Consider the following 25031-nt stretch of genomic DNA (forward strand, 5'->3'; position numbering starts at 1 on the left):
AGTGCTGATTCCAGTGAGAGCTCACAGAGCATGAGCAGGCGAATTTGGGAAGGGTCCCCCTGAGTGCAAAGCCTTAGAAAACAGCCATCCAAAGGATGTCAAAGCTGAGGTTTCTGTGGTGGTGCTGGTGTTGAGATATCTACCTCAGAGAGGTTAGCAATGCGACAGTAAGAGAAGAATGAAAGAAAAGGAGATTTTTATGATGGATGTAAGGACACACTTCCCTAGTAGTTGAAGATATTCTCTGAATGAAGTGTGAAAAGATCTGTCACTCAAAGCTGAACAGGACAGAGAAAGAGGGGTACAATGCTGCAGCTTCAGAGGAAACAATCAAAAGGTTGATAGACAAAATGATGCAAGAGTTTTTCTCCCCAGTTCTGTCTTCTACAATTTGAAATAGCCTCCAGTGCCAAGAAAATTAGAACAGAAAACTGTCTAATATTGTAGATGCTGTGGGTGTGATTACCTGTGATCAGTAATGGACAATATAACGAATGTCCTCCTGAAATTTTGAAAAGCATATTCTATACTTTAGTGATGAAAAACTGGGCTCAAGTTTATTCTTCTCTGAAGAGTAGGAATTTTCTGAGTTACATTTATCTTCAGGTTTTACCACATTTTATAAATGGCTTTGTTCTGTTTTCCCAAATAGGAAAATTCACTCTGTAAAAGAAAATTCTTTCAAGATGTACTCTGAATATAGAAACTACTTCTGTGCAAATTTGAATATAAACTTAAGAGACAAACCTCTTGAGGGTATTACATCACTCTCAAAGTTAATAAGCTGGAAGAGAATGCATTTTAGATTTTATATTAACTTCCTTCAGGCTGAGAACCATTCTTCCTTGCACATCGGTTTCCATCTCATTAATTTATTAATAATTAAACATGTGAAAATAACAGACCTGTTATTTCTTATGTAACGTCAGTCTATAGATTTCTAATTAACCAGCCTTAGAGCGGCAAGAAGCAGTTCCTCCAGCAACTGTTGCTACTGGCAGGAAATTTTAGTGGCAGAAATAGAGTTTAATTGTTTTTCTGTGCCAGAACAGAGACCAGAGGCCAACTGAGATTTTTCATAGCACAAGGGTCACATCTCAGTGACAGTCCTGGGAGCATCTCCCAGCATCCTGGGCCCACCTTTGTGCTCCAGGTGGATCCTAGTTTGTGGGGTGATGCAACCCATCCTTTGGGGCATGGATGGAGAAGGATCTGCGTCTGCTCCCAGCCTGGCTATGTGGGATGCTGCGATGCTCTATGCTGGGTTAGCAGTAGCACAGATATGTTGCTGTAGCCTCAGAGATCTCACAAGCCCTGGAGCTCATGGATGAGACAAACAGCAGAAGGCAATATGAAAACATTCAGAGGGAAAAAACATGCTTTAGGGCGCAGAAGGAGCCTATGGTGGTGTCAAAAAAGAATGCAGTATTTTCAAAGCCAAGTTTTGCCTGTTTCCAGGATGATGCTGTCTTACCAGCCACTCTGCAACACATAAGCAACCTCCTGTGGTTTACTGGCAAGTAAGTTGTTAAAGGTATATTTCATCTCATGATCCTGAAAACACTTTCTGATGTAACTTTGCCCCCATAAATAATCCCCTACACAGGGAACTGAGAATCACATTCTCAGGTTATAGCTCCCAATGCACCAAGTGCCTCTGATTAAAAAGATTTTAGTCCATGAAAAATATCCCTAGCAACTCTTTGCAGATTGATCCATACGCTCTTTTGGAGTCATTTAAAAAGAACATTTTCTGGCTAACAACTGAAAGAACAGCTGTAAATACAGGGTGAAACTGCAAAAGCTCTTTGGCGATCTCAGATTCTGCCTCTTAGAGTGGTACTTAGGCTCCTCCTGTGGGGATCGCAGAGAAATACAAACGATGAAAATACTGGAAGCAAGTAGAAAAAGTGGCTGGGAAGGAGGAGGAGCATCACCAACTGACTGGTGAGGAGGGAAAGTCTTAGCAATGAATCATATAATGCCCCTGCTAAAAGTATAGACCAAAACCAGTATCTGTCCTCCCCTTGTTATGAAGCTTCATAAATTACTCTTTTGTTTCTGAGTAACTTCTCTCTGTGCTTTTTGTTGGAAGTGGTGTCACCAATTCAGCCCCAAATCAGGGTCCTGTGGTTTGGGCTTTTTTTCAGGCATGTTAACGGTACTGTTTGTGTTCTTGGAGAGCCCTGACATCCAGGGTTCAGGCTTTGCTGCCTTCCAGAGAGCAGCACAGTATCACTTTACTGGGGGTCAAGTGTAACTCTTGCCACCTTTGAAAAAGGAATGGCACCTACTCTGGCCTTCTGAAGAGGACATACTGCCTTGTCATGATTTTTCCCTGCTCTTAATTAAGACTTCTCCGTAGTCAAAGATGCCGTGTGCATAGTTACCAATGGGACCTATGCAATGAAGCTCTGCAAAATTGGCTTTTTCTGGTATAGCCGAAAAACAAGAGCACATGGATTTGTTTGTCCAATAAACCCAGTGGTGACCCTGCTCCAGACTGGGATTAATCATGAAAATAAATTTATCATGGGAGTGGAATTACACAGCCAACCTGGCCCTGTCTGAACTTCTGTTTAGGAGGTTCAGATCTGGCAGTGAAACTCACAGAGGCACGTCTGTGCAGGGATGGAGAGATAAAGGCGAAATGCCGAGGGACTTGGACATCCAGAATTATACCTATCTGGAATAAGAATCCAAAGTTGCCATAATGAAGACTTTCACTCAGCTGCCGCCATCCCTGAAGATGGGAAGAACTTCCTAAATTGCCTGATGATATTTGCTCCAGTCTCTGAACAGCAACTTAGCACTAACATAATTAGCCAGATTATCAAGTTCCTCTTCTGCTGAGCCCTGGAGGAGTTCAGTTTGGCAGTCAGACCCTGGCACACTTAACATGCACCAACATGGTTAGGTCCAACAGCAAACTTGAGTTGCAGCTTGTGCTCATTTCAGATCTCTGCTCTAGGAGACGGTGTCAGGCTGCAACCTCCACCCTTTCCGTAACAACTTTGAAGTTGGGTACGTTTCCAGAAACTGGTGATGGGGCTTTGATTCCCTCCTAGAAAAGATGCCAAGGGAATGCCTGAACCAGTAGTGGTGCTCAGTTCCAGCATCTGCTTTTTTCTTCTTTCCTTTTTGTTTTCTGTATTTCCAAAGCCACAGATAGTTCTCTTTCAAAATATATGAAGTTGGGGGGGGCGTGGGGGGGAATGGTGAAGCTTCCAAAGAAACAAAACATCAATTCCATAGAAATCAACATGAATTTGTTTAATACTTTGCTTATCTTTTTCCATCATAGGAGGAATTTCTTTTTGGTGGAAGTTTATTCCACTTCTAAACTTGTAATAAAGAAATCAGAGAGTAAACACATCATTTGTGCTTCGTGGGCCACTCACATTTATAAAGCAATGGCAAAATCTCATCTGGAATTCCATATACTCAAATTTTTCTTTCACACATCTTATGATGCTTAATTTCTCCTCGTATATGCTCTGGACCAGCCAATTTACCTCAGCATCAGAGGAAGTCAATAGCCCAAGAGACAAATTGTAATTAGAAGGCAATCAAGCCACCAGATGGCTCTCTGATGTCTTAAATCTCCACTTGGGTGAAATAAATTGACTTTTCTCGAAAACAGCGCTAGAGTAAATTTTAAACAATGCCCCCAAGCTGAAACATAAAGTAGTTTTTGCATAGTTGTGAGAATAATTTGTAGACTCTGAGGCATTTGTTGGAGTGTTTTGTTTGTTTAATAAAAAGCATTAATGTCTGAATTACTGCTTGCTTTCGTGCTCTGCCCCGTGAACTGTTCTCAGCATGGCTTTTGTTTAATAACATTTGTAGTGTTTGGGTTTAGTTGTACCAGATTACAGACTGTAAAAAAGTAAATGAATTCCTCCCAATTCTTGGTTTCGATGTTCTGTCCATTACGAGAGCAGTGGCAGTTTGTGGTCTGAACCCCCTCCAGCACTGATGGAGGTGGGATGGATATTTACCAGGTGGGATGATGAGGGAAAGGGGACAAGGTAACCTCCCAGAATCAGCAAATTATGAGCAGAGGTAGAACACAGTACAGAAGCAAAGTTGTGAGGTAAACTCTTAAGCATCATCAGTACCCTAAACCAGGAGAGGCCAGAAGGAGGAAACCTCTATCAGAGTGAAAAGTGGAGAGCAGCATGGCAGAGAGGAGACCTGGGAAATCTGTCATACCTGATTCACTGTATTGGGACCTGCTGAAATCACTCATGTATTTTTTCTAGGTGGTTGCGATCGTTTTTCCCTGCAGCTTGGGTCCTTTGCTGAGTATCTGTGGGATCACATCTTTATGCCATGTCCCGTCTGTTGCTTGAGGACCCTAGGGCCAAAGCCTCTTTGTAGTCAGGGGAGAAAATGCCTGTTGGCTTCAGGGATTCAACATTCAGCATCTTGTGTTCTTCTCAGTGTGAATATTGAAACTTGCCATCTTTCCTTGGTTGGTGGTTGTGGACCAGGTGCCAGCAGAACTGCATCCTCCCTCCCCAGAGCTGCTGCCCTGCTGGGTTTGCATCTCCTACTGCAGGAAGGAGTATCCTAAACCATGGCTGACTGTTAGGCAGAGGGTTCAGCTGCTGTATGTCTTTTGGCAGCTCACTCTGAGTTTCTAGAAGATCTACATTTCTGTGCCTATAAATAACGACGGCAGCAAAAATCGTGACTATTGTTGTGCCGTCTGTCTCTGGAGCAAGCCCAGTCTTGTGATCCAACTGCCTCACCAAGGAGCTGCTGCTTTTATTGCATGATTTCTATATATATCATATCAACCTCATCTCCTGCCTGCACTACTGGGAGGTGCTGGTATCAGGGTGACCAAGGGGGACACTGCAGAAAGCTGTGGATCCCTGGGGGATTCTACACTTGGAGGGATAACCTGATTGCAGCTGCAATGCCATTGCCCCTTCTGCATGGCTGGGGCAGGTTTGTGGTGGTGTCTGTATCATCTATAGTGATGTCTGCATCATCTGTATGGGGCACGCACATGATGATCATGCAATGGACATGTCAAACTGTCTGACATCCAACACCTGGAGTCTCTTGTACTAGACCCTGGGGAGCTGGGACATCTGTTCCTGCAAACTGAGGTGTCTTGGGCTATGTTTATCCTTCTATAACGATATTGTCAGTCCGTTATTTTGTCGATGCCTGCTTGAATCTGAAGACAGTGCTGTTTGTAGGATGTGTTACTTTTGGGTCTGTGTCCTTAAGGGAGCTGAACCATGATAAAAATTGTAATAATGCAGCTTGGTTTTGCATCTTCAAACAGGGCTTTAGTCAGCTTTGAAAGTCAAGGTCAGCTGGTTTTGTGTCTGAGCTTGGGAGCACTAGGATAACTATTCTATGGTTCTATGATTCTATGATCCTATGATTCTATTATCAGGCATTCCCTTGCAGGAGGGTTGGGTGCTTCCAGCTTCAGCGTTCAGATGGTGACAACAAACCTGGGCACATAAGGCAGGACATGGCAGCAGAACAACAACAATTATAACAAAACCCCCAAATCATAAAAATATAAGCTCCATTTTCTCAATAAATAGTTTATTTTAACAGAGTATTATACAGAGGTGCTTTTAACATACTGGAGTAACACTTTAACAAAAAGCACTTTAACCAGCGGTTTCGGCCTAGTGCTTAACAGCTACAAGGGGGGGGAACATTTGGCATTTCTGTTTTCCTAACCTCCTGAGAACACACCAGCAAGATTCCTCTTAATTGAACCGTTAAACTTTTAATGCAGTCCCTGGACTGATATGCATTTGCCATATGTTTTACTTAGCTGTTAAATGGTTGACTAAGGCCTTTACTTGGCCTGTTAAACTGAATTGATGACATTTTAATATTGCACAGGGAATACCACAGCCAAATAGAAAACAGACATCTGTGGTGCTGAGATGGGTCAACCCTGCTGCTGGGCTGAGGAGCCGGACCAGGGAGCTGAGTTCTTGCAACCAGAGCAGCATAAATAACACAGCAAGAGCAGGAGAGCGTTTTCAGCAGTGGTTTTGGATGTTTGTACCTGGTTATAACTCATTATTTAAGAGCTGTCTCAAAGCAGTTTATAAATCTTCAGCATGAAATCTATTTTCCATACTGGTCTATAACAAACAGCTAAAGTGAATGGCTTCTTCCACTGCATAAATACACCTGGTTGCCTGCCGGAGAGGCGGACAAACTCATCTGGGTGATTTTCCAGTTAGCTATGGAAGATACAGCTAAGATTACCATCTACTAAAAGCAGGATGAACATATTTCTTGAAAGGATGAATCTGGCTCCCTCCAAAGGTTAAGGGAACAATTGACATTCATTTTAATGGACCCCTTTACTAGTCCGTGACATTAGCATCCATAAGGCAGTCACAGTGCTGAGTAAGTGCTATGGCCTAAGGGAGTCTCAAATTATTTTCTGAGAGGTGGAACATTTTCAGAAGGAAGTATGGAAAACACCCTGTGGTTTAGGGCACTTTCCAAGAGTTGGAGCTATTGACTTGAATCCCCCTCTCCTCTCTTCCAGCTGGAGTGGGGACTGGAGTTTGTGTCCCACATCCTGGGAACTTTCCTGCTGGCAATTGGCTGGATGGAGAGTCTTGACCTCTTGGCAGCAGCAGTACTGGGTTATCTGAACCATGCATTTGATCATAGATGCCTAATTCCCCCTTGAGGGTCCTAGGTCCCTTTTGAGATTCATCCTTTAGTGACTTGCCCAGGGTTGAGGAGGCAATTGCTGGCAGGGCAAAGGTTGAATGTAACTCCCCACAGTCGAAGCTCTTGCCTTGGCAATGCGTTTGTGTTTGCAGGGGAGTGCAATGATCCTGCATGTCTCACACCTCCCTGCCCACTGACACGAGGGTCCTGGGGAGAACTACGGGGTTATGTGGCAGCACTTGTATCAGATGCAATTACTGCAGCAATATTAATTTCTTTGCCAGGGCAGGTGTTACTACTTGCTGGATATAAAGGCAACCAAAGATTGCCTGATGAACTCTGAAAGAGGTCAGGCTATCTAGCTGTGGATATTTACCCTCTTAACACTTTCCTTTGGTCTCTTCCTTTGGACTGACATAATGGCAGTTTACTGACTTGAATGCATTGGCTTAGGGAGACTCAGTGCCGCCTCCCTGGCAGTGCCTGGATGGGAGGGCAACCACCCAACAAACCAAACACCCCAAAAAAACAGCTGTAGAGATAATGTTGCCCTAATATTTGTGCATCAGTGTGCAGACTGCAAGGTGCTGGGAGGCAACTGCTTGCCAAAAGCAGGGATCACACTAAAGCTGTCTTGTGTTATATGCACATGCAAAGCACAGACTCTTTAAAAGCTAAAATAGGGCATTCTTCAGCTAAGTGCATTGGACAGGCTCTGTGCTGCTCAGATCTCATCTGTACTGGATAGTAACTGGAGTAGCTACTACAGGTAAGTTTTTTATAGATATGGTCTGAGCCAGAATAAAACACAAAACAAACACCAAACAAAAAGCTGAAGTGTCTGGCTGTTTTCTAAACTCCCTGCTATCCTTGGTATATAAATCACACAGCACAGCAGTACGGTGAGGGTTACATTTACTACATTATTGTTTGGGTTTGATCTAATCATTAGTATTCGTTTGGGATGGAGGAGGAGCATTTGATTTTAGTTTTCACATAACTCTGTTTATAACATATGGAACAGATGCTGAAGAGCCAGGATTGGCAATTAGGAGTATCCCTATAAAATGTAAAAGGAAGATTAAAACGTATTTTTTTTAATCATAGCTGAATGCATGAAATTGTGAGGTCATGTTTTGTCAGCAAGAATGCCCACCATCAGATTAGATCCTATACTGCCAAAATAAAGTAGACAGCAATTAAATGGTGATGCCAAGGATTCCCTATGGGATGTACTGAGTTATTACAGTGGCATTTCAGACCAGCTCAGCATTGCACCCATCAGCACAACTCTTTGCATACCCCAGGACTCGGATACAGTCCCAAACCATGTGTGCTGCCTTCCACCAGCGTTCCTGGCAGAAAGCATGCTCTTCTGGTGATCTCCTGCCATGGGCCTCCCCAAGAGCAGCCAGGTTGAGCTGTGAGGACCAGTTTGACGGCTGTAATCTGAAGCTGGAGCAGGTTTACAGCTTGTATTTGTGCTGTTGGTTGGGGCTTGCTCATGAATGGGGTTTTATAGGGCAGTTTAAGTATGAAATGTGAAGCATGGGGGAATTACATTCCTTATGGCCCCCAGGAGGTAGAGCTCAAGGAAGAACTGTGCACAGCTTGTGTCAAATAGTAGGAAGCAACAAGTTTGTGTTGAGGCTTCAGAATAGACCTATTGGATGCTTTGGCTTGAGGGAGATGAGGACCATGTCCTCACTCTTAGCCTATTCTGCTTTGGGGTGGTCCTTCCCAGGAGCTGCCTTTGCGGTGCCACTGCTGGGAGGGGGATTTCTGTGGGATGGGTAGGAGTGTCACTGTGCCCTGCTCCAGCACCACCACAATCCACACACTGATGGTCTGACTTTGAGAACATGACCAAGGAGTTTGCTGTGAGATGGGGAAAAGTCCTTGAACTATGCTGTATTGGGCTTTTGGTGCTGGATCTAGCTCCCACAGATTACAGCATCTGGCACAATCTGGTTCATTCTTTCTCCATTGTTCCAGCTAACTTTGATTATTCGTTGTATCAGTCATGGTTTTGCTTTCTTCAAGCACCAGCTTTTATAGTTTGCCACTAATTTACCTATTAGAAGATTATAGAAATAGACACAATGATGGTAACACAAACTCCTAAAATATTGAGCATGAACTGTAAGGGTTTGCTTATTGGCATTGATTTGCTCTTCTGCCTTGAAAATAAAATTCCTGTGGAGCTACTTCTGTTGATTAACAAAGAATTAGCTGCAGACTTTGGCTTTCTGTGTCAAGGCAACCGTGTAAAGTGCTAGAACAGACAGCAGCCTTGGAGCAATAATGTATGAGTGGATATTTAAAATCTCTCCCAAGGCCATGGGATGGTCCCAGTAAAAAAACAGAATGCCTGGCAGCCAGCCAGCCTGGTTTGTTAAGATACAGGGCAAGTAACTACCTTTAAAAACAACAGATGCATAAAATCTTCACTCTTTTGCCGAAGTCCTCATTATTAGCATGACCATGTGTCTGTTTTCATCTGTGTGATTAGATTCTTGGAAGTCGTCTCCATGATGAATTGATGATTTCCATTAGAAACATCACAATGGCCTGGGCTAATTCAGCCACCAGTAAAGCAATAATTGAAGAATTACTATAATAAGCCCTGGGGCACATTTGTTTTATGTAGGACATTCTGGAAACTTTCTCTTTTGTGTACTATGCTCCTACTAGATCTTTTAACAAATATTTTCCCTCCAGGAACGGTAGGGTTTTTCTTTCAAAAGGCAGTAAATTCAGCTATGTCATAGAATAAAATCAGTGAATCTGTGACTCTGGTACCTGGTTTTAGTGCTGGACAGCCAACATGGACTGCGCAAGCACAGGGTGTCATCAGGGTCGCTCTTTCTGCTCTCTCCATGCCCAGCTGTTTCACTCATGATTTTCTAGCATTTTTGGAGGCCATATTTTCTGCTGGCCAGTTTTGCCTGGTCACTTCATGGGCTGCTGGTGGCACCTCATTCTTCCCATCTCTCATGGGGATGCATCTCCTTGAGGAGCTCATCTCATGGTAGTTGAAGAGCAAAAATCACTTGAGCCTTGGTGCTTCATATGCCCAACTTTTGGGTGTTTTGGAGAATATCAAGAATTAGGACCAGATGCCTTTTGTACATCATAAATCTTCCCTCAAGGCCGTGAGAGAATATCTGTGCTGCCACCCTCCAGCCAAACCACAATAAATCAGAGGGTTCTCCTGGTCTCTGCCATGCCTTATCTGTGCAGACGGCCAGCTTGGAAATGAGCTGTTGCTAACAGGAGAAGGCAGCTGGTGATCTGCAAATAAACACAAGTTTTAGCTGAGGGTGCTGTTGCTGGCCTGTCAGCAATGCACAAGCAGCATCATGAATCACATCCACTCACAGGCGTCGTGCACGGAGCTGGGAAAGGATGGGTAATGTGCAGAATTGCAGTTAATAGAGTGAGAGGAAATTCTCAGGTGGGACATAGCAGGATGTGCTCAGCACCATGGATTGCAGTGGGGTTGAAGCAGTGGGATTTAGACCACTGTGTTTACCATAAACGGCTTTTAATAGCTTTTGTCTGGTTGCGTATGCTGCTCATCCTCACTCACCATGGCCAGTGTCCCGCTTGAAAGATGTCTGAGCAAGAGATTAATCAAGTTGTGTACAATCCTGAGGTTTCCAAATTCAATATCTATTCCCTCTGGTTCTTACAATTGCATTACAAGTGCCCTTGCAGCTCCTGTTGAAACTGAGTTTACTAGATAAAGATACAATATTGCTCTAAACAGTCACATATGTTGTACTTAGCTGTGATTGCATCGAAGTTGTAAGAATTCAGTTTGATGTCTCTCTATGCTGCTCAAAATTGGAGGAATTCACACTCTACTGTGGAAAATGGGGATAGCTTGATTGCACAGCAGTGAGATAAAAATCATCAGAGGTAGCAGAGTGAACAAATGATGTTCAGAAGAGAGTGATAATTGGAAACTCCATATTCTATTTAGACTATATTTGATTTAGTATTGAAATGCAGATACTGAGCACTGGTCTGTATCCTGTCCAGGAATGGCCGGATCATTACTGATGCAGAGGTAAATGAAGGTACTTAACATGCTAATTTAAGTTTCCAAATGGAAACCTGGAAATGAGCATCACTCTATATGTACTCGGCTTCTAGTTAGCTCTTCACAGAGGCTGTGGAAGTAGCTGTTGAATATCTTTTTTTTTTTTTGAGAGAGAGAGAAATATCAAATAGAAACAGGAAAAATGAAGTTACCAAAACCTAAAAAGAGTAAGGTTACTTTAATATAGCTAAAGAGTCTGCAGGTGGTGTTGAAAGAGATCCAATGGTGGGACATCAGAAATTATCATTGGAAAACCCCTCAGTGTAATTAGTTGGTGTGTGTAATTAACCACTGGACAAAGCAGACAAGGGATTAGTGGTATCTACTAAGTCAAGCCTGGCTACACTGCTAAGCGATAGCCTTTTGTCCAGCCAGGAGCTACGGATCTGAGGCAAAAATTGTACAGTCTTTGTTTTGTCTGGGGTCAGATTAGATTATCATACTGGCTTTAAAATCTATGAATCTGTCATATTTGATTTAAGTGAATGAATCAAAATACTCCCTTATTATAGGTATGCACATTAAGACCAGAGTTGAGTGAATAATTCAATAATTAATTTGATGAGCACAAGCATAAGAACATGAGCACCATTTCATTGGGTCATACCAAAGATTCCTCTGTTCCAGGATTGCTCCTCAGATGAAAAAGGCTTTTGTCTTAAATCCACCACCAGCTAATTCCACAAGGTCCCCCATTTCCCATCTGTGGTGTGAAATAATTCTTTGTATTTCTCTTCCTATGCTCCGTCCTTTTTATGACTTTGCAGAGTGCTTTTGTATCTCCTCTGTCATCTCTTTTATGTGTAAATGTGATCTCTCTTTTCATGGATAAGCTCTCTGGCATTGCTTGCTTTTCTTCTCCCCACTTTCCCAAGTTTGATTGTACTTTTGGCCAGAGCATCTTTGGGTCATCAAGTTGGGATTTGTCTGAATGAACACCAAAATGGATGTTTCTGTTCCTCACACCCTGAAGTGTGCCCTTAGCAGCATCACATCCTAGAAATGCTTCCTTCCTGGTGTTGACTGAAAAAGATGGGGGTAGTATCTCTCATACAGGTGCTTATTCTGTTGACTTGCAAGTTTGGGTGAGATGAACTTTGTCAAAAATGTTGAAGTTGTGAGTGTACCATGGATGCTTAGAGGGACAAGTTATTTTCTCCTTTGCACTCAGTTTTCTCCCAAACCTTCTGCTTGCTTTTTCATGGCCACAGAGCTTTTAGGGAACTGTCCTTGATAACTCCAACACTTATTTCCTGATTTTTATAGATATTTTATGTTCTAAAATTGTGTATATACCAGAAAATGGGCTTTTCCTTGTATTTACTTTAGTTACATTAAGAATACTTCATTATAAGCAATTAGAATTTTGTTTTTTCTTTATCAATTCCCTGCAAGTTTCCCCAAACTTTCTCAGAAGTTGAAGAGCACATTAATGGCTTTTTAAATATATATACAGTTGTGACTTCAGAGCTCTTTCTGCACTGAGGCGTTACTCAATATTATCTTAACATTGGCTATTTCCGTGATGACATCTGCCTGCAAACTTACTTGTGAGAAAGCATGTGGAAATCAGACTCAGAGAAAGGAATATGCACACAACAGCAAATTTCTATTAAGTGTTACTCAAAGAAAAATTGAGCTGTTTAAGCTCCAGCTGAGACTGACTTTATGATCCTTTTCTGTGCTCCTTTGTGATATTTAGGTCAATTCTTAGTGCTGCATTCATCTTGGATTTCACAGTTGTTTAGTATACATTGCTAATTTACAGTCTCCGCCTACAATTGCATTGGTTCTCATTAGTTTTAGGTCTGTTCTTCCTAGTTAATGCTGGCAGGACATTGAGGTTGGTTTCCATTGGAAAACAAGTCATAAGGAAAACAAACCCAGCCTATTAGTCCTGAGACATGACCTACTTTTAAATTGCTGTCAGGTGAGGGATCTCCTCCAGATTTTAACTATCCACTTATTTTATGGAGAGCTGGAGGAATATGACAGCAGTTAGGAAATACATTGTTCCAGCCTTCAGATACTGGAAAATGTATTTTGTGTGATGGTTTGTCTACAGAGCTCTACTTCTCTGTTTTCTGGAAGCAAAGTGAGAAAGGTTGAGGCAACAAAATTGAATCTATTTAAATATATATTTATGTACATACAATGAACAACAGTGGTTGCACTGATTTGCTGATATCTCAAATAAGGAAATTAATACATCAGAAAGCAATTGCTTCTTTAAAACTAAGCTTTTGAGTCGTTTAATGGATACTGTGCATATTTTAATTACCCTTTTTAATGATTTTTTTTTTCCACAGTACAACCTGTAGTGAATCCATTGTATGGATAGATTCATGTGTGGTGACATCAAACTGTTGACTGACATGGTGGACACAGTTGCAAGTCACCATCGCTGAGCTTCAGCACTGTCTTTTCATTTAATGCAAAACAATGAAGAAAACCAGGCTGAATAGACAGCATATATGTCATAGAATCAGAGAATGGTTTGGGTTGGAAGGGACCTCAAAGCTCACCCAGTTCCAACGCCCCTGCCATGGGAAGGGACATCTTCCACTAGACCAGGTTACTCAAAGCTCCCTCCAACCTGAGCTTGAACACTGCCAGGGATGGGGCATCTACCACTTCTCTGGGCAACTTGTTCCTCTGTTTCACCACACTCCATACTTTTTCTAAAATGGCAAGGAGCACACTTGAATGCGATCAAGCTGCTAATACTAGATGATTCCTTGGCTCCTGTGGAGGTGCCAATCAAACTATAAGAGTTTAAAAGAGCGGAAAAGATGTGCCCATCTTCTGCCCATCGTTATATTTATAGACCTCAGCAGAGTGCTGGAGATGTGAAAGTCTGATACAGTATTCCTTAGTATTTGATTGCATGGCGGGGTTATCAGTAGAGGTTGCTTTACTATAGAGATGTGCCTCATAAATAGTGATGCCAGCGCTGTGGGAGTGTTGTGGTAGCTGGCAGGTCCTAGGACTCCTCCACACATGGCTGCCAGGGGAAACAAGCATAGATGGAGGCAAACGGACTGCTGGCATTTGAAGAGCTGTCATAAGCTGTCAGTCAGTAACATTTAGTCACAAAAGGCTTAAAAACCTCATGTCCTTTGTCATTTTGTTGCTATTACTTCTGTCACACTATTTATAGCTGATGGAACCAGGGAGAATTCTGAATACAATGTCAGATATTTGAATATGGAATAAAATTTTGAATAAAACAGCATCAAACTCAAAAAATCATGGACCTTGGAAGACCTCAGCAGTAGGGATTCTGTGAAGGAAAATGTGGTCTCCAAAGATTTTAGCTGCCAAACTGCGTAACATCCCTGAGCTGAGTTTACCAGAGACTTAACTGTCTTGTCCCAGTGGAAATAGAGGTCCATTCACCAAAGAACAGCTGCTTTCAAATCATTACAGCTGCTCAGCAAACGTCATATGGCACTTCTGATACAGGGAAGGAGCTGTTGTGGTTTGCCCAATTTGGTTATGAGAGACAACCACACCATTTTTGCCCAAACTTTTCCAAAACAACCCCTCAGGATGTGGAGCATCCCTCTGGTGCAGCCACCATCACAGTGGTGATGAAAGGCTGAGGAACCATCAGCCCCCCCTGAATAAATCCCATAGCAATGTTGCATTGAACAGCACTATCAAAGGAGCAGGTGCTAACACCCATCCATCCCACTCTACCGCAGGCACACACCTGTGTCCTAGTAAAAATAAGCCAGAATAAATCCTGCTCTCTTTCATTGGTGGCCTTGGAGCTTTTTGTTACCATCAGGTTTAAAAGTGGGTGATTTAAAGCTATAATAACAAGGAAAGTCCTTGCCTTGTTCGAGCTGTATATTTTATGATGTGCTGCAAATGAGAAAGCCAATGCAGTTTGCTGAGATGTATACTGAAAAAGGAAAGTCTCTGTAGGATATGCAGTATTTCTATAGCAATATCTGTCCCTGCCTGATTAACACCTTAGATTATTGGCACAAGGAGAATTTTAATCACGTACTTCTATTTGCAAGCGGTCAGGCTGAATAATCATAATGTTCCTTTCTGGGTTTAAAATCTATTAATCTGTTTACTCGTTTTCTTTTTATGTGTTACGTTGTTTGAACAGTGAGATGAAGGCAGCCAGTTTCTCTTTCCTTTTGAACAGAGAGCTGGCCAGATTTGCTTTCTGGTTATTATGCATTTTTCACAATACAGAGAAAGTCTAAAGCCAAACAAAAAGGCCCCCCATTAAAAACAAAATAAATTTAAAAAAAAAGAGATATTTTTATTAATAAGAATTGCTTCATTAGAGGAAAGTAATTTTCAAAGCTGAAACTTCCCAGGAATGGTTCCTTTAGTCTTTTTTATATCACTTCATACAGCTTCATGCCCTGGTGGCTGAGTTATGTGCTTTTTCTGATTTATATTACAAGAAACTGTGAATGTGTAACTCCTGATCAGTAGGCTGTTCACGATTGTAGGGTAATGCTCATATCCAACTTATTTTTCATATTGATTTGGGATGCCTCCCACTCCAAATTTCTTTTCATTAGGTATCCCTCATCTGCAGGTTTTAACAGTATTAGTGGGTCCTTAGAGACATCTCTCCCTTTCCGTGCTGGTTATTCTAAACCAGTGTGATGGTGCTTTGATGGCTTGTCCAACAGCAGCTGGATGATGGCTTGCACTGCAGTGAAGCATCAGGTGAACTTCTTCACACACTTCTGGAGGGAAAAGCCTACGAGTGCTTTTGATGGGATTCTTTGCTTGAATCCATCTCTGATGAGTTCATCAAGAAGACTTTTGATAAAAAGCAGTTAAACTGTCAAACAGTAAACCATCCAGAGCAATTCCAGCCTGTACTCCAAGAGAGATAGAAAAGGAAAGCATCAATGTTTTGCCAAATGGCAAAGAAGTCAAAAGGATAATTCAGAGGGTGTTATTTTTCAAGGTCCTAAAACAAGGAGAAAGGTTCCAACACTTGATAATAGTGGGGGATGCACTGGTGAATAAATAAGAGGATATATTCTGTACACACAGGTGGCATTAGCAAGAGAAATAAAGAGTAACATGAATGCATTAATATCAATACATGACTAATATCATTTTAATTCTAGCATTTATTTGTTCTTTCATTCATATATTTATTTACCTGAAGGTAACATATATAGGGTTGCTCCCTGCCAGGCAGCCTGGCTGTGGTAGTGATCTGGCAGGTACCTGGTAGTGACCTGCAGTGTGCAGGTGAAGGTTTCTCACTGCAGGCAAAAAATTCAGAAGTCCAGAGAGACTGGCTCTTGATACAGTGGAGTATAAAATACAATGGAGTTTTTGTTTGGTGCTCATCTTTCATCAAAGCGTGCCTCTGAAACTTTGCACGATCTGCTTTCCTGATGGTACTGCAAAGGACTTGGTTCCCGCGGGAAAAGGTTGATCGTGTCCTTTCTCCATGCCTGCAGCAGAGGTTGTCTTCTTTGTCAGCTTGGCTCTTTCCTGAGGAACTTGATGGGGAAATGGGTTAATGTAAAGTAAAGGTGTAATACTAATGCTGAGAAAGTTGGGGCTGTTCAGCCTGGAGAAGAGAAGGCTGCGTGGAGACCTCATAGCAGCCTTCCAGTATCTGAAGGGAGCCTATAAGGATGCTGGGGATGGACTCTTCATTAGGGACTGTAGTGATAGGACAAGGGGTAATGAGTTAAAACTTAAACAGGGGAAGTTTAGGTTGGATATAAGGAAGAAGTTCTTGACTGTAGGGGTGGTGAGGCACTGGAATGGGTTGCCCAGGGAAGCTGTGAATGCTCCATCCCTGGCGGTGTTCAAGGCCAGGTTGGACAGAGTCTTGGGTGTCATGGTTTAGTGTGAGGTGTCCCTGCCCGTGACAGGGGGGTTGGAACTGAACGATCTTAAGGTCCTTTCCAACCCTAACTATTCTATGATTCTATGAAATGTTTCCTCATCTCTCCCCAGTTACATCTGTAAATTAGGAGTTGCAAAAATGTAGAGACTGTGTAATGACAAGGACTGAATAATATTAGGACAATGTTAGAGTGCCTTCTTCACCTACAGTGAGGACTGCGAGCTCTTTGAGGGTCCTTTTATCCTGTCTGAGCCAGCTCAGCTCCTTCTTCAAGTGCTGGGCTTTCTGCATGCTACCTGGTGAACCCAGGGATAGCCACTGTTTGGTGGCCAAGCAATGACCACTGGATGGAGACACACACTTTGCAGGGGATGCCATCAGGCATCCTTAGAGAAGATGCAGTGGCAGCCTTTTTGCTTATTTTTACCCAGCTCTGAGTCCCTAGGCAAGGCAACTACGACTCAGGATCATGGCATGACACTCGAGCTGTTCCCAGGGCTAAATGCTTTTCAAGTAACTGCACTTGGCTATTCCCCCTTTGACTTTTCCTTGCTGGGAACCAAGACTACAATCAGTGGGGAAAAAGGTTCCTTGTGTTGTTGTTTGGGGCAGTGTGTCCAGCTCTGTGAGCCAGTGCCAGCTGCAAGACAGGAGCAGTCCTCTTCCACTAATGAGAAATTCCTCCTACCCTCTCTTAATGGTCAGAAAATGCTGTCTTAAATTTCTTGAAGACAAAGACCCAATTCTGCTCTTACTGACTGAAGTTTCAACTCTGCCTTCTGTGCACTGCTCAGATTTGCCATAGAGAGAGCAAAGCTTGTGCTGCCATTAAAAGAAATAATAATAATTCCAGAATAATAAAGACTGGAACGAACAAATTGCTTTGTGAGTGCCCAGCACTGCTCAGAGCAGGATGCCAAGTCCTGTCTCGGCAGGGTAGAGGGGGCTGGGCTCACCACCAGCTTTAGACAAAACAGGCCACATCTCCACCATGAGTTTAGAGCTCAAATGCTCCCCCACAGCTGCCCTCACTGGTTTGCTCCTGGAACAGCACTGATTTACGTCAGTCCTTGGGCACCATACAGGGAGCAGCATTCCCAATGACATTACGGTTGAGTTAACCCTCTTTTGGAGTAGAAAACCCATATGGACATAAGCTCTATATGGAAAGTAGCCATGGCCTTGGGTGCTGAGCTGCAGAGCATCCCTGGGAGGTGAACCCCAGCCACAGCTCTTGCCCAGAGCAGGAAGACTCTATAGGTGAGCGCAAACATGCGGTGCAAATCCCATGTACCACAACACAAAGTCACAACACAAATAAATAAGAGCACAGGACCCTCGGCTCTTTGCATGTACCTGGAATTCTGTTTTCAATCTGAATAAGAAAGTGGCTGCAAACTGACTGCCTGTTCCTCCTGAATCCTTGGATTAAGCTCTGGTTTGCAATGCATCATTTGAGAGGTTGCAAATATTTTCCGTGTGTTGGAATAAAATTATAAACAGATTGAGCCTGGGTACAGTAGATGCACTGGACTCAATTTGACTAAGAAAAGCTTTCAATTTAGGAATGAGGCTTAAGGGGGTCGTGGGTGGGCATGGGGGGAAACTCTGTCATTTTAATGAAAAGCAATTTGTGGAAGTGTACACTGCAAACATTGAAGGAGTCCTTCTGCAGGAAAGCATGTGATGTAAATCAGTATCTACTAAAGCAGTGCGTCTCTTGACTATAACAAAAGTAACTGTATGAAATGCAAACCAGCACGCACTGCATTTTAATGGGGAAATGTGCTGCATTCAGTCATATTAATGACTGCGTGGGCTCCATTTTCAGTGCAATCAATCCATGGGAAACAAAAGGGCTGCAGGGGAACTGTAAAGACGGTCAGCTAATAGGAGCCAGATTCAATAAAACTGTATCTGCCTTCAGTGAATGGCAAGGCAGAGTTGTGTCTGTTGCTTCTGCCCTTGGCAAGGCACGCAGTGAGTTGGGTGAAGTGCGTAGGGCTGAGATGTGCTTGGAGCAATACCCTCTGTATATGCATATTTGTGGGAAATGCATCTCCTGTTGTGAGAAGTTAGGGAAGAAGGGTTTCTAATTCAAGTTTTTTTGTGCAATGTTCATCTCACAGCAGGTTATTGTGTGACGGCACTTCTACCAGTGCAGTCTCTACCTGCCATGCCTCCTTCACCACTGTGCCATAAGTCATGGGCTCTCCAGTTCAGTATGGTACCAGAGGCTTTCTCTTGCTCCACAATCATCCCACTGCTTCTGCTCCATCCTCTCTCTGCCAGCAGCGATCCCCAGGGCTGCTGGTACAGCCAGGGGTCTTGTGGGTGGACTTCAGATACTGGGTGAACTTCACCTTTACTGCAGAACTTCAGTTTAATCCCAGTATTTCAGCAAGCTGTTTGGTTTGTTTGCCTAGCACTTAATGGGAGGATTATCTGGTTTATTATTTCTTCTTGCAAGGTTGCTTTTAATTTTCGAAGTCGAATGTGTTCATTTTCAGCTGTAGCCTTCTCCCCCATTCAGGCTCCAAACTTCCCTAGGAAGTGACTTCATGGCATTATTCAAGCAGATTATTTCTTGGAGTGGCTGAATTACCCAGTGTTCGTATAATTGCAAGGTCCCAGTTTATGTGTATTTAATGACTGTAATCATTTATTATTTTCCCTTTATGAGGTTTGTTTTTAAAGAAAGTTTTACTGTGCTATTTATGATATGCTAAGTGGTGCAACTTGCTGAAAAAAAAGCCTATCACATGCATTTCATTTTTTTAATAGGTTTTGCTTGTTAAAATGGAAATCTTTTATTTACCCTGGTAGGACAGGTTTTTGCTGACAGTTTTATTATTTCAATTACTCAGACATTTCTTTCCTCTTTTTTTTCCCCAGATACTCCTCCAGGGAGTTTTAATGTGTCCATTCTTTATTTAAGATTGGGTTTAGAATGTGTTATTTCTAGCAGGGCTGAGGAAAAGTGTAATATAGCTGACATTAAATAGTGGGATGTCAAAGTTTTATTTTCTTTCCTCTTTTGACTTGTGGAATCCTTTCCCCATTTGTGTCACCTGGTGATTAATTGCACTGATAATCTGTGCTCCCTCTTCAGTAACTGTCTGTTACCAGTGCCAGGCAGAGGCTGTGCTCTGCCTAAAGAGTTTGTGGCTGCTGATAGATGAGCATATAAGAGTAAAGGAAGGGCACCTCTGAAAGCATTTAAAATTGCCAGAGAAGCAGAATCCTTTAATAAACTAATGATCTATAGGTATTGGCAGCAACTACTGTATGCATTTCACTCACCAATGAAAAGACAGAAAAGAGAATCATAGAATGGCTTGGGTTGGAAGGGACCTTAAAGGTCATCTAGTTCAAAGCCTCCTGCAATGAGCAGGGACATCTTCAACTAGACCAGGTTTCTCAAAGCCCCATTCAGCCTGGCTTTCCTCCGGTAGCCTTCCCAAGCCTTGATCGATGAAGTGAAAAGTGAACCCCAAGGATCATACTAGTAGGGAGCCTTACAACCTCCATGGGCCAGCACCAGTGGGAAGGGCAGACTAAATTCACCTATACAGTGTAGGAACCAGTGTGTGCTTCACTGGCTCTTGCTAGGGTAGAGTTGTGCTTTTCCTCTGCAAGTGCTAGTGAGTCTTTGCCCACTCTCTGGTGTGCAATGGATTTTATTTTCCATTATAGCATGACCAGTCCTTGGACTATGAGAAGACCAAACCCAAATGCTTGTTGGGACAGTGGGGAGCACTCAGAGCTCCAGAGGTAAAAAGCATATGGCAAGCCATATCCTCATACTTCTGCATCCCATCATGTTTTCCAGAGTGTCTGGGGGCGAGCTTTTTGACCGCATTGTTGAGAAAGGGTTCTACACTGAGAAGGATGCCAGCACCCTGATCCGGCAGGTCCTGGATGCTGTCTACTACCTGCACCGAATGGGCATTGTGCACAGGGACCTCAAGGTAAGACCACAGCGTGACTCAGTCCTCTGAGAAATGTTAATGAAAGTTGTATAATTATATGAGTCTAAGATATTAAGTCCAGCCCCCCCTGGGACTGGCTGTTTCAGGAAGGTTTTGCAGTAAGAGGGATGCTCTGAAGCCTCCCCATGTAATTGGTTTTAATGAAGCCTTTGCAATTAATGCTGTTACAATGGGAGTTCTGCACAGATGGGTGTGGGGAAAAAGTCATTCATTAAGACTTGAAATGTTCCATTAAGGCAGGAAACTCAGCTGGGATGTAAGTGTTTACTGCTGTAAAGTATTTTGCAGATCTGCTGGGCTATATTTACTTTTACTTAATAATAATTAGTAACAATAAACAGTGTGGGAAAGTTGAATGATTTCCTATTGTGCTATTTGGACCAGTGTTTTTGAAGGCACTGTTAACAGCAAGGATTCTTCTAAGGATCATTGGGTGCCAATGTGATTTTCAGATAATTTTCCTTTCAGCTGTACCATGTTATTACATAAAAAAAACCCAACCCAAACCAAAACATTATTTCTGTATTGTTTCCTTCTTAAACTGCCATTAAGATAAGCAGAAAGGCTTGGATTTCATAACACACAGCTAAGCCTCCACATCTTCAGTATCTTAAATGATTAATTATCAGAAAACATTAGAAAAAGATGGAAATGTTAGAAGAAAACTGTGGGTTCAGTTTTTGAGCTAGTTAATTCCACCAAAGCTTACTGCTAGAAATGAAGAATTCAGTGAATAAAATACCTCTGGTTGTGTTTTGAAGGGATGCTCCAAACAAGAATTTCCTTGGATGTTGATGCTGTGGCCTTCAGATGTTCTGTAGTACAAGCTCTTAATAGCATTACTGTCTTTGTAATTTAAAGGGAAGCTGTAGCTCCCACTTTAAAACATTAATCTTATTAAAAAGTTCCTATAATAAAATATGAGGTGTGGTAATTGGGAAGTGGACTCATCCACAAATTACTTTCAGAATTTATGTAAGGACATGCTGAATTTAGATCAAACCAACCTTCTCCAGGGGTATTTTGGGGCAAAGACTTGCTTTTGTTCTCTCTCTTTCTTTTGTTTGCAAGTCTTTGTCAGTACTGTATCAGTTCTTAAAATGGCTCATAAAATATGGCATATGAGGAGCACCTGCAGAGAATTTCTGTTAGCACAAGCATACCATGATGGCAAAAATAGGGATAAAATACCAAGATAAGCATAAGTTTCAAATCTTGATCCCTAAAACAAATTTCTGGGAAAGAATCCATTCTATAAAAATACAACCCATGAAACATCCATAACAATTATTTATTGTAATTATGTGTTATTCAGATACCAAAATAGTACTTGCTGTAGCTGGGAAGAGCAGATCTGGGCTCCAAGTCTCTAATCTAAGTAACACGGCATCAGATAACAAGTGATGGAAGCACATAAGGTCCACGGAAGTCCAGAATGTACAAAACGACTGAAAGGTTCAAGCAACTCCTCTTGGTACAGAGCCACTTCATTAATGCTTTCTGAATTAGCAAGCTTGAAAGACCAGAGGGTTTTAAACCAGTTTAGGTTTTCAATGGGTAGGTTTCTCAGCCTTGCTATATAGGAATAAGTGGGAACCTGAGGTGAGTTAGAAAAAATTGTTAGGAAATAATTGTCTTTCACTTAATACCAGCTTTGCCGACCCCTCAGCAGGTCAGAAGTGCACTAGTAAAGGTCAGGAGTAACTTAAACCAAAGGCAGACCATGGTATAAAACGGATTCATGCAGCGAAGTGTCAGCTTTATAACAGCCAGTTAAAGCACGGAACTCAGGAGCTATCATGAGAAAGAAACATAAATGGCACAACATCATATTTATTTTCATGAACAGAATTGTTTCCCTGTTAGCCTCAGTCCCAGCTGGCTCACAGCTGTGGGTGCAGATTGTAGATCCTCTCGTGGCCATTGTGTCACATGGATAAAACTGCCACTACGTGGGTTCATGTGGGGGCTGGGGTGCCAGAGAGTGCTTTAACCTCCACTTGAAGCTGAATGGGAACCTCAGAGTAGAATAGGGGCAGCGTCAACCGCAGAACTTCTTTGTCTCCCCTTTCCCCAGAGCAGGAGATTGTGGCGATGAAGGAGGGAAGACAGATGCTGGTGCTATTGCACTGCAGTTATTCCTCCTTACAAATCCAGGCTTGGATGTGTCCCAGGGAGTTTGATGATGCTGTGTGGCTGCAGCTGGAGCACACAGCAGGATGATAGACAAAATGTGTTGCATGGCAATGTGCAATTTTACCATCTTCTGGGCAAAACTCTACACCAGGGTTATGTTGAAGCGCTGGGTATCCATCACTTTTATAGATGAAGATCCCAAGGTCTGGGTGGTACAGTGGCAGCCATTACCAGCAGGCTGTCCGAGTGCCACCGATGCTGGACCTCTTTGTGAGCCTGGATATTAAGCAGGGAAAGAGATGTTCTCTCACAACACCTAGCGAGAGCTTTGCAGTGTAGCAGTGGTATTACAGATGAAGGACTATGGTGTAGCAAATGGAGGCTGGTTGATCTCTCCAACCTGCCTGACACTGCTATAAAGTCGCAGGGGCTTGTGGCGTGTTCTTGTTTTCTCTCAGCATAAACAAGTTGCTGTACTTCCTAGTGCTGTAGGATTTTTTCCTAATTGGCTCTAGTTAAAACATCTTTGCTGCAAGTCTGTTAACTGTAAAGGCATTTCCTCTCTCCTAACAGTTTATTTTCAGTGGAGAAGATAGAAGAATTCTGTAATAGCAACTGTTTTTCTTTACTTAAATGCTGTATAAACCAATTTCATTACGCTACCTGGATTTACCGTATTTACCTGCTTCAAATGAATCCTTCTTTTTATTGTTATGAAATGATAATTTGTCAGACATCTCACAAGCAACGCAGAAGACTTCATTCTTACTTGAAGTGCTAAAGGAGAAGTTTGTTATCCCATGAAAGTTACTCAAAGCCCAAGGAATCAGCTTCTTCCATTAGTTGCTATACAAAAGTCTGGAGAGAATCTCCATATAAGTTATAAGAGCAGGTTTTTAGGATTTAAGGGAACCAATTTTTATTAGTGTATGATGTAACTAAGGATTCTATTAAATGCAACACATAAGCCAGCAGATGTTATTACTGAACTTTAATATTCAAAACCCATTTTGTTTGTTCTCCTTTCTAGCCTGAGAACCTGCTTTACTATAGCCAGGATGAAGAATCAAAAATCATGATCAGTGACTTCGGATTGTCAAAGATGGAGGGTAAAGGAGATGTGATGTCCACAGCCTGTGGGACTCCTGGCTATGTTGGTAAGAGGTTTGGTTATATTGTCTGTCCACTTCTCCCAGATGCAGTACAGACACAGTGTGAAAAGAAATAATAGTTGTTTTCTAATGCCACTACATAATGAAAAAGAGGTTTTACAGATGTTCATTAGATACCAAAAGTTGCTGGTCTTCTGTCTTGTGTGGTTTTCTCCTTGGGGAGAATCCTGCAATCCAGCTCTGCTTTTCTAGGGTTGACTTCTGTGATTTTTGTCCATAGCAGAATGAGTCTTCTCAAAGACACTCCCTGTAACTAAGTCAGGACACATGAAGAATAGCTTCAAATGTATTGATTCTGCAAGCACATTTAAGACCAAAAAGCTTTACATAATGTAACACATTATTTTTAAGCATAAAGGATAGCATATCCAGATTCCTGTGATAGAAACCATTAAAATGTAAGAGCTAAATTTCATAGAATCACAAAATGTTTTGGTTCATCCAGTTCCAACCCCTGCCACAGGGAGGGACACCTTCCACTAGAGCACGTTGCTCCAAGCCCCTGTGTCCAGCCTGGCCTTGAACACTGCCAAGGATGGGGCAGCCACAGCTTCTCTGGGCACCCTGTGCCAGCACCTCAGCACCCTCACAGGGAAGAGCTTCTGCCTAATATCTAACCCAAATCTACCCTCTTTCAGTTTATTCAGACATGTTTTATTTCCTGTCATTTATTCTTTGCTCTTTTGTCCGTTCAGCAGTGGTTGTACCAGGCTTCCGACTAGCAGTGTCTTTACCAGCATCCTTTTAAAAAGTTGAAGTAAATGAATGTGAGAAGGGTCTGTTTGAGTAAACACTATTTAAAAGACTCATTTTGTGCATCTGGAAAGCCTGTCTCCTATGATACCGAGCTAGTCAGCTGAGACTGTAAAATGAATCTCTGGGGTATCCATGAAATCTTTGAAACTAAAATTACAGTGGCTTCCCTGGGGATAGATCTGTCTCGTACCTTTCCAGCAGGAAAAAAATCAATGTTTTCCAGCAGTCAGAGCGTCCTTTTGCTTTTCAGCTGCCACCTCACCTGTTTTCACAGCTCTGATGATACCATGGTGTGAGAACTCAAAAAGATTATGTAGTTATGACACAGT

At 42.4% G+C, this 25031-nt stretch overlaps 1 protein-coding gene across 4 annotated transcripts in view; it reads left to right on the top strand.

Moving 5' to 3' along the window:
- Positions 1-25031, top strand: part of CAMK1D (calcium/calmodulin dependent protein kinase ID) — a 219777-nt gene that overhangs the window by 155013 nt on the left and 39733 nt on the right. For all 4 annotated transcript variants that reach the window (XM_061368111.1, XM_061368112.1, XM_061368110.1 and 1 more), the window contains 2 exons: positions 20479-20617; positions 23805-23931. In XM_061368111.1, coding sequence (XP_061224095.1) covers positions 20479-20617; positions 23805-23931 — 266 coding nt within the window. The remainder of the gene's footprint in view (positions 1-20478; positions 20618-23804; positions 23932-25031) is intronic.

This window comes from Neopsephotus bourkii, unplaced genomic scaffold (assembly GCF_033783945.1).
Source record: "Neopsephotus bourkii isolate Nb327-2 ecotype Australia unplaced genomic scaffold, CSIRO-AGI_Nbou_v1 NB_1423, whole genome shotgun sequence".
NCBI classification, from domain to species: domain Eukaryota; kingdom Metazoa; phylum Chordata; class Aves; order Psittaciformes; family Psittacidae; genus Neopsephotus; species Neopsephotus bourkii.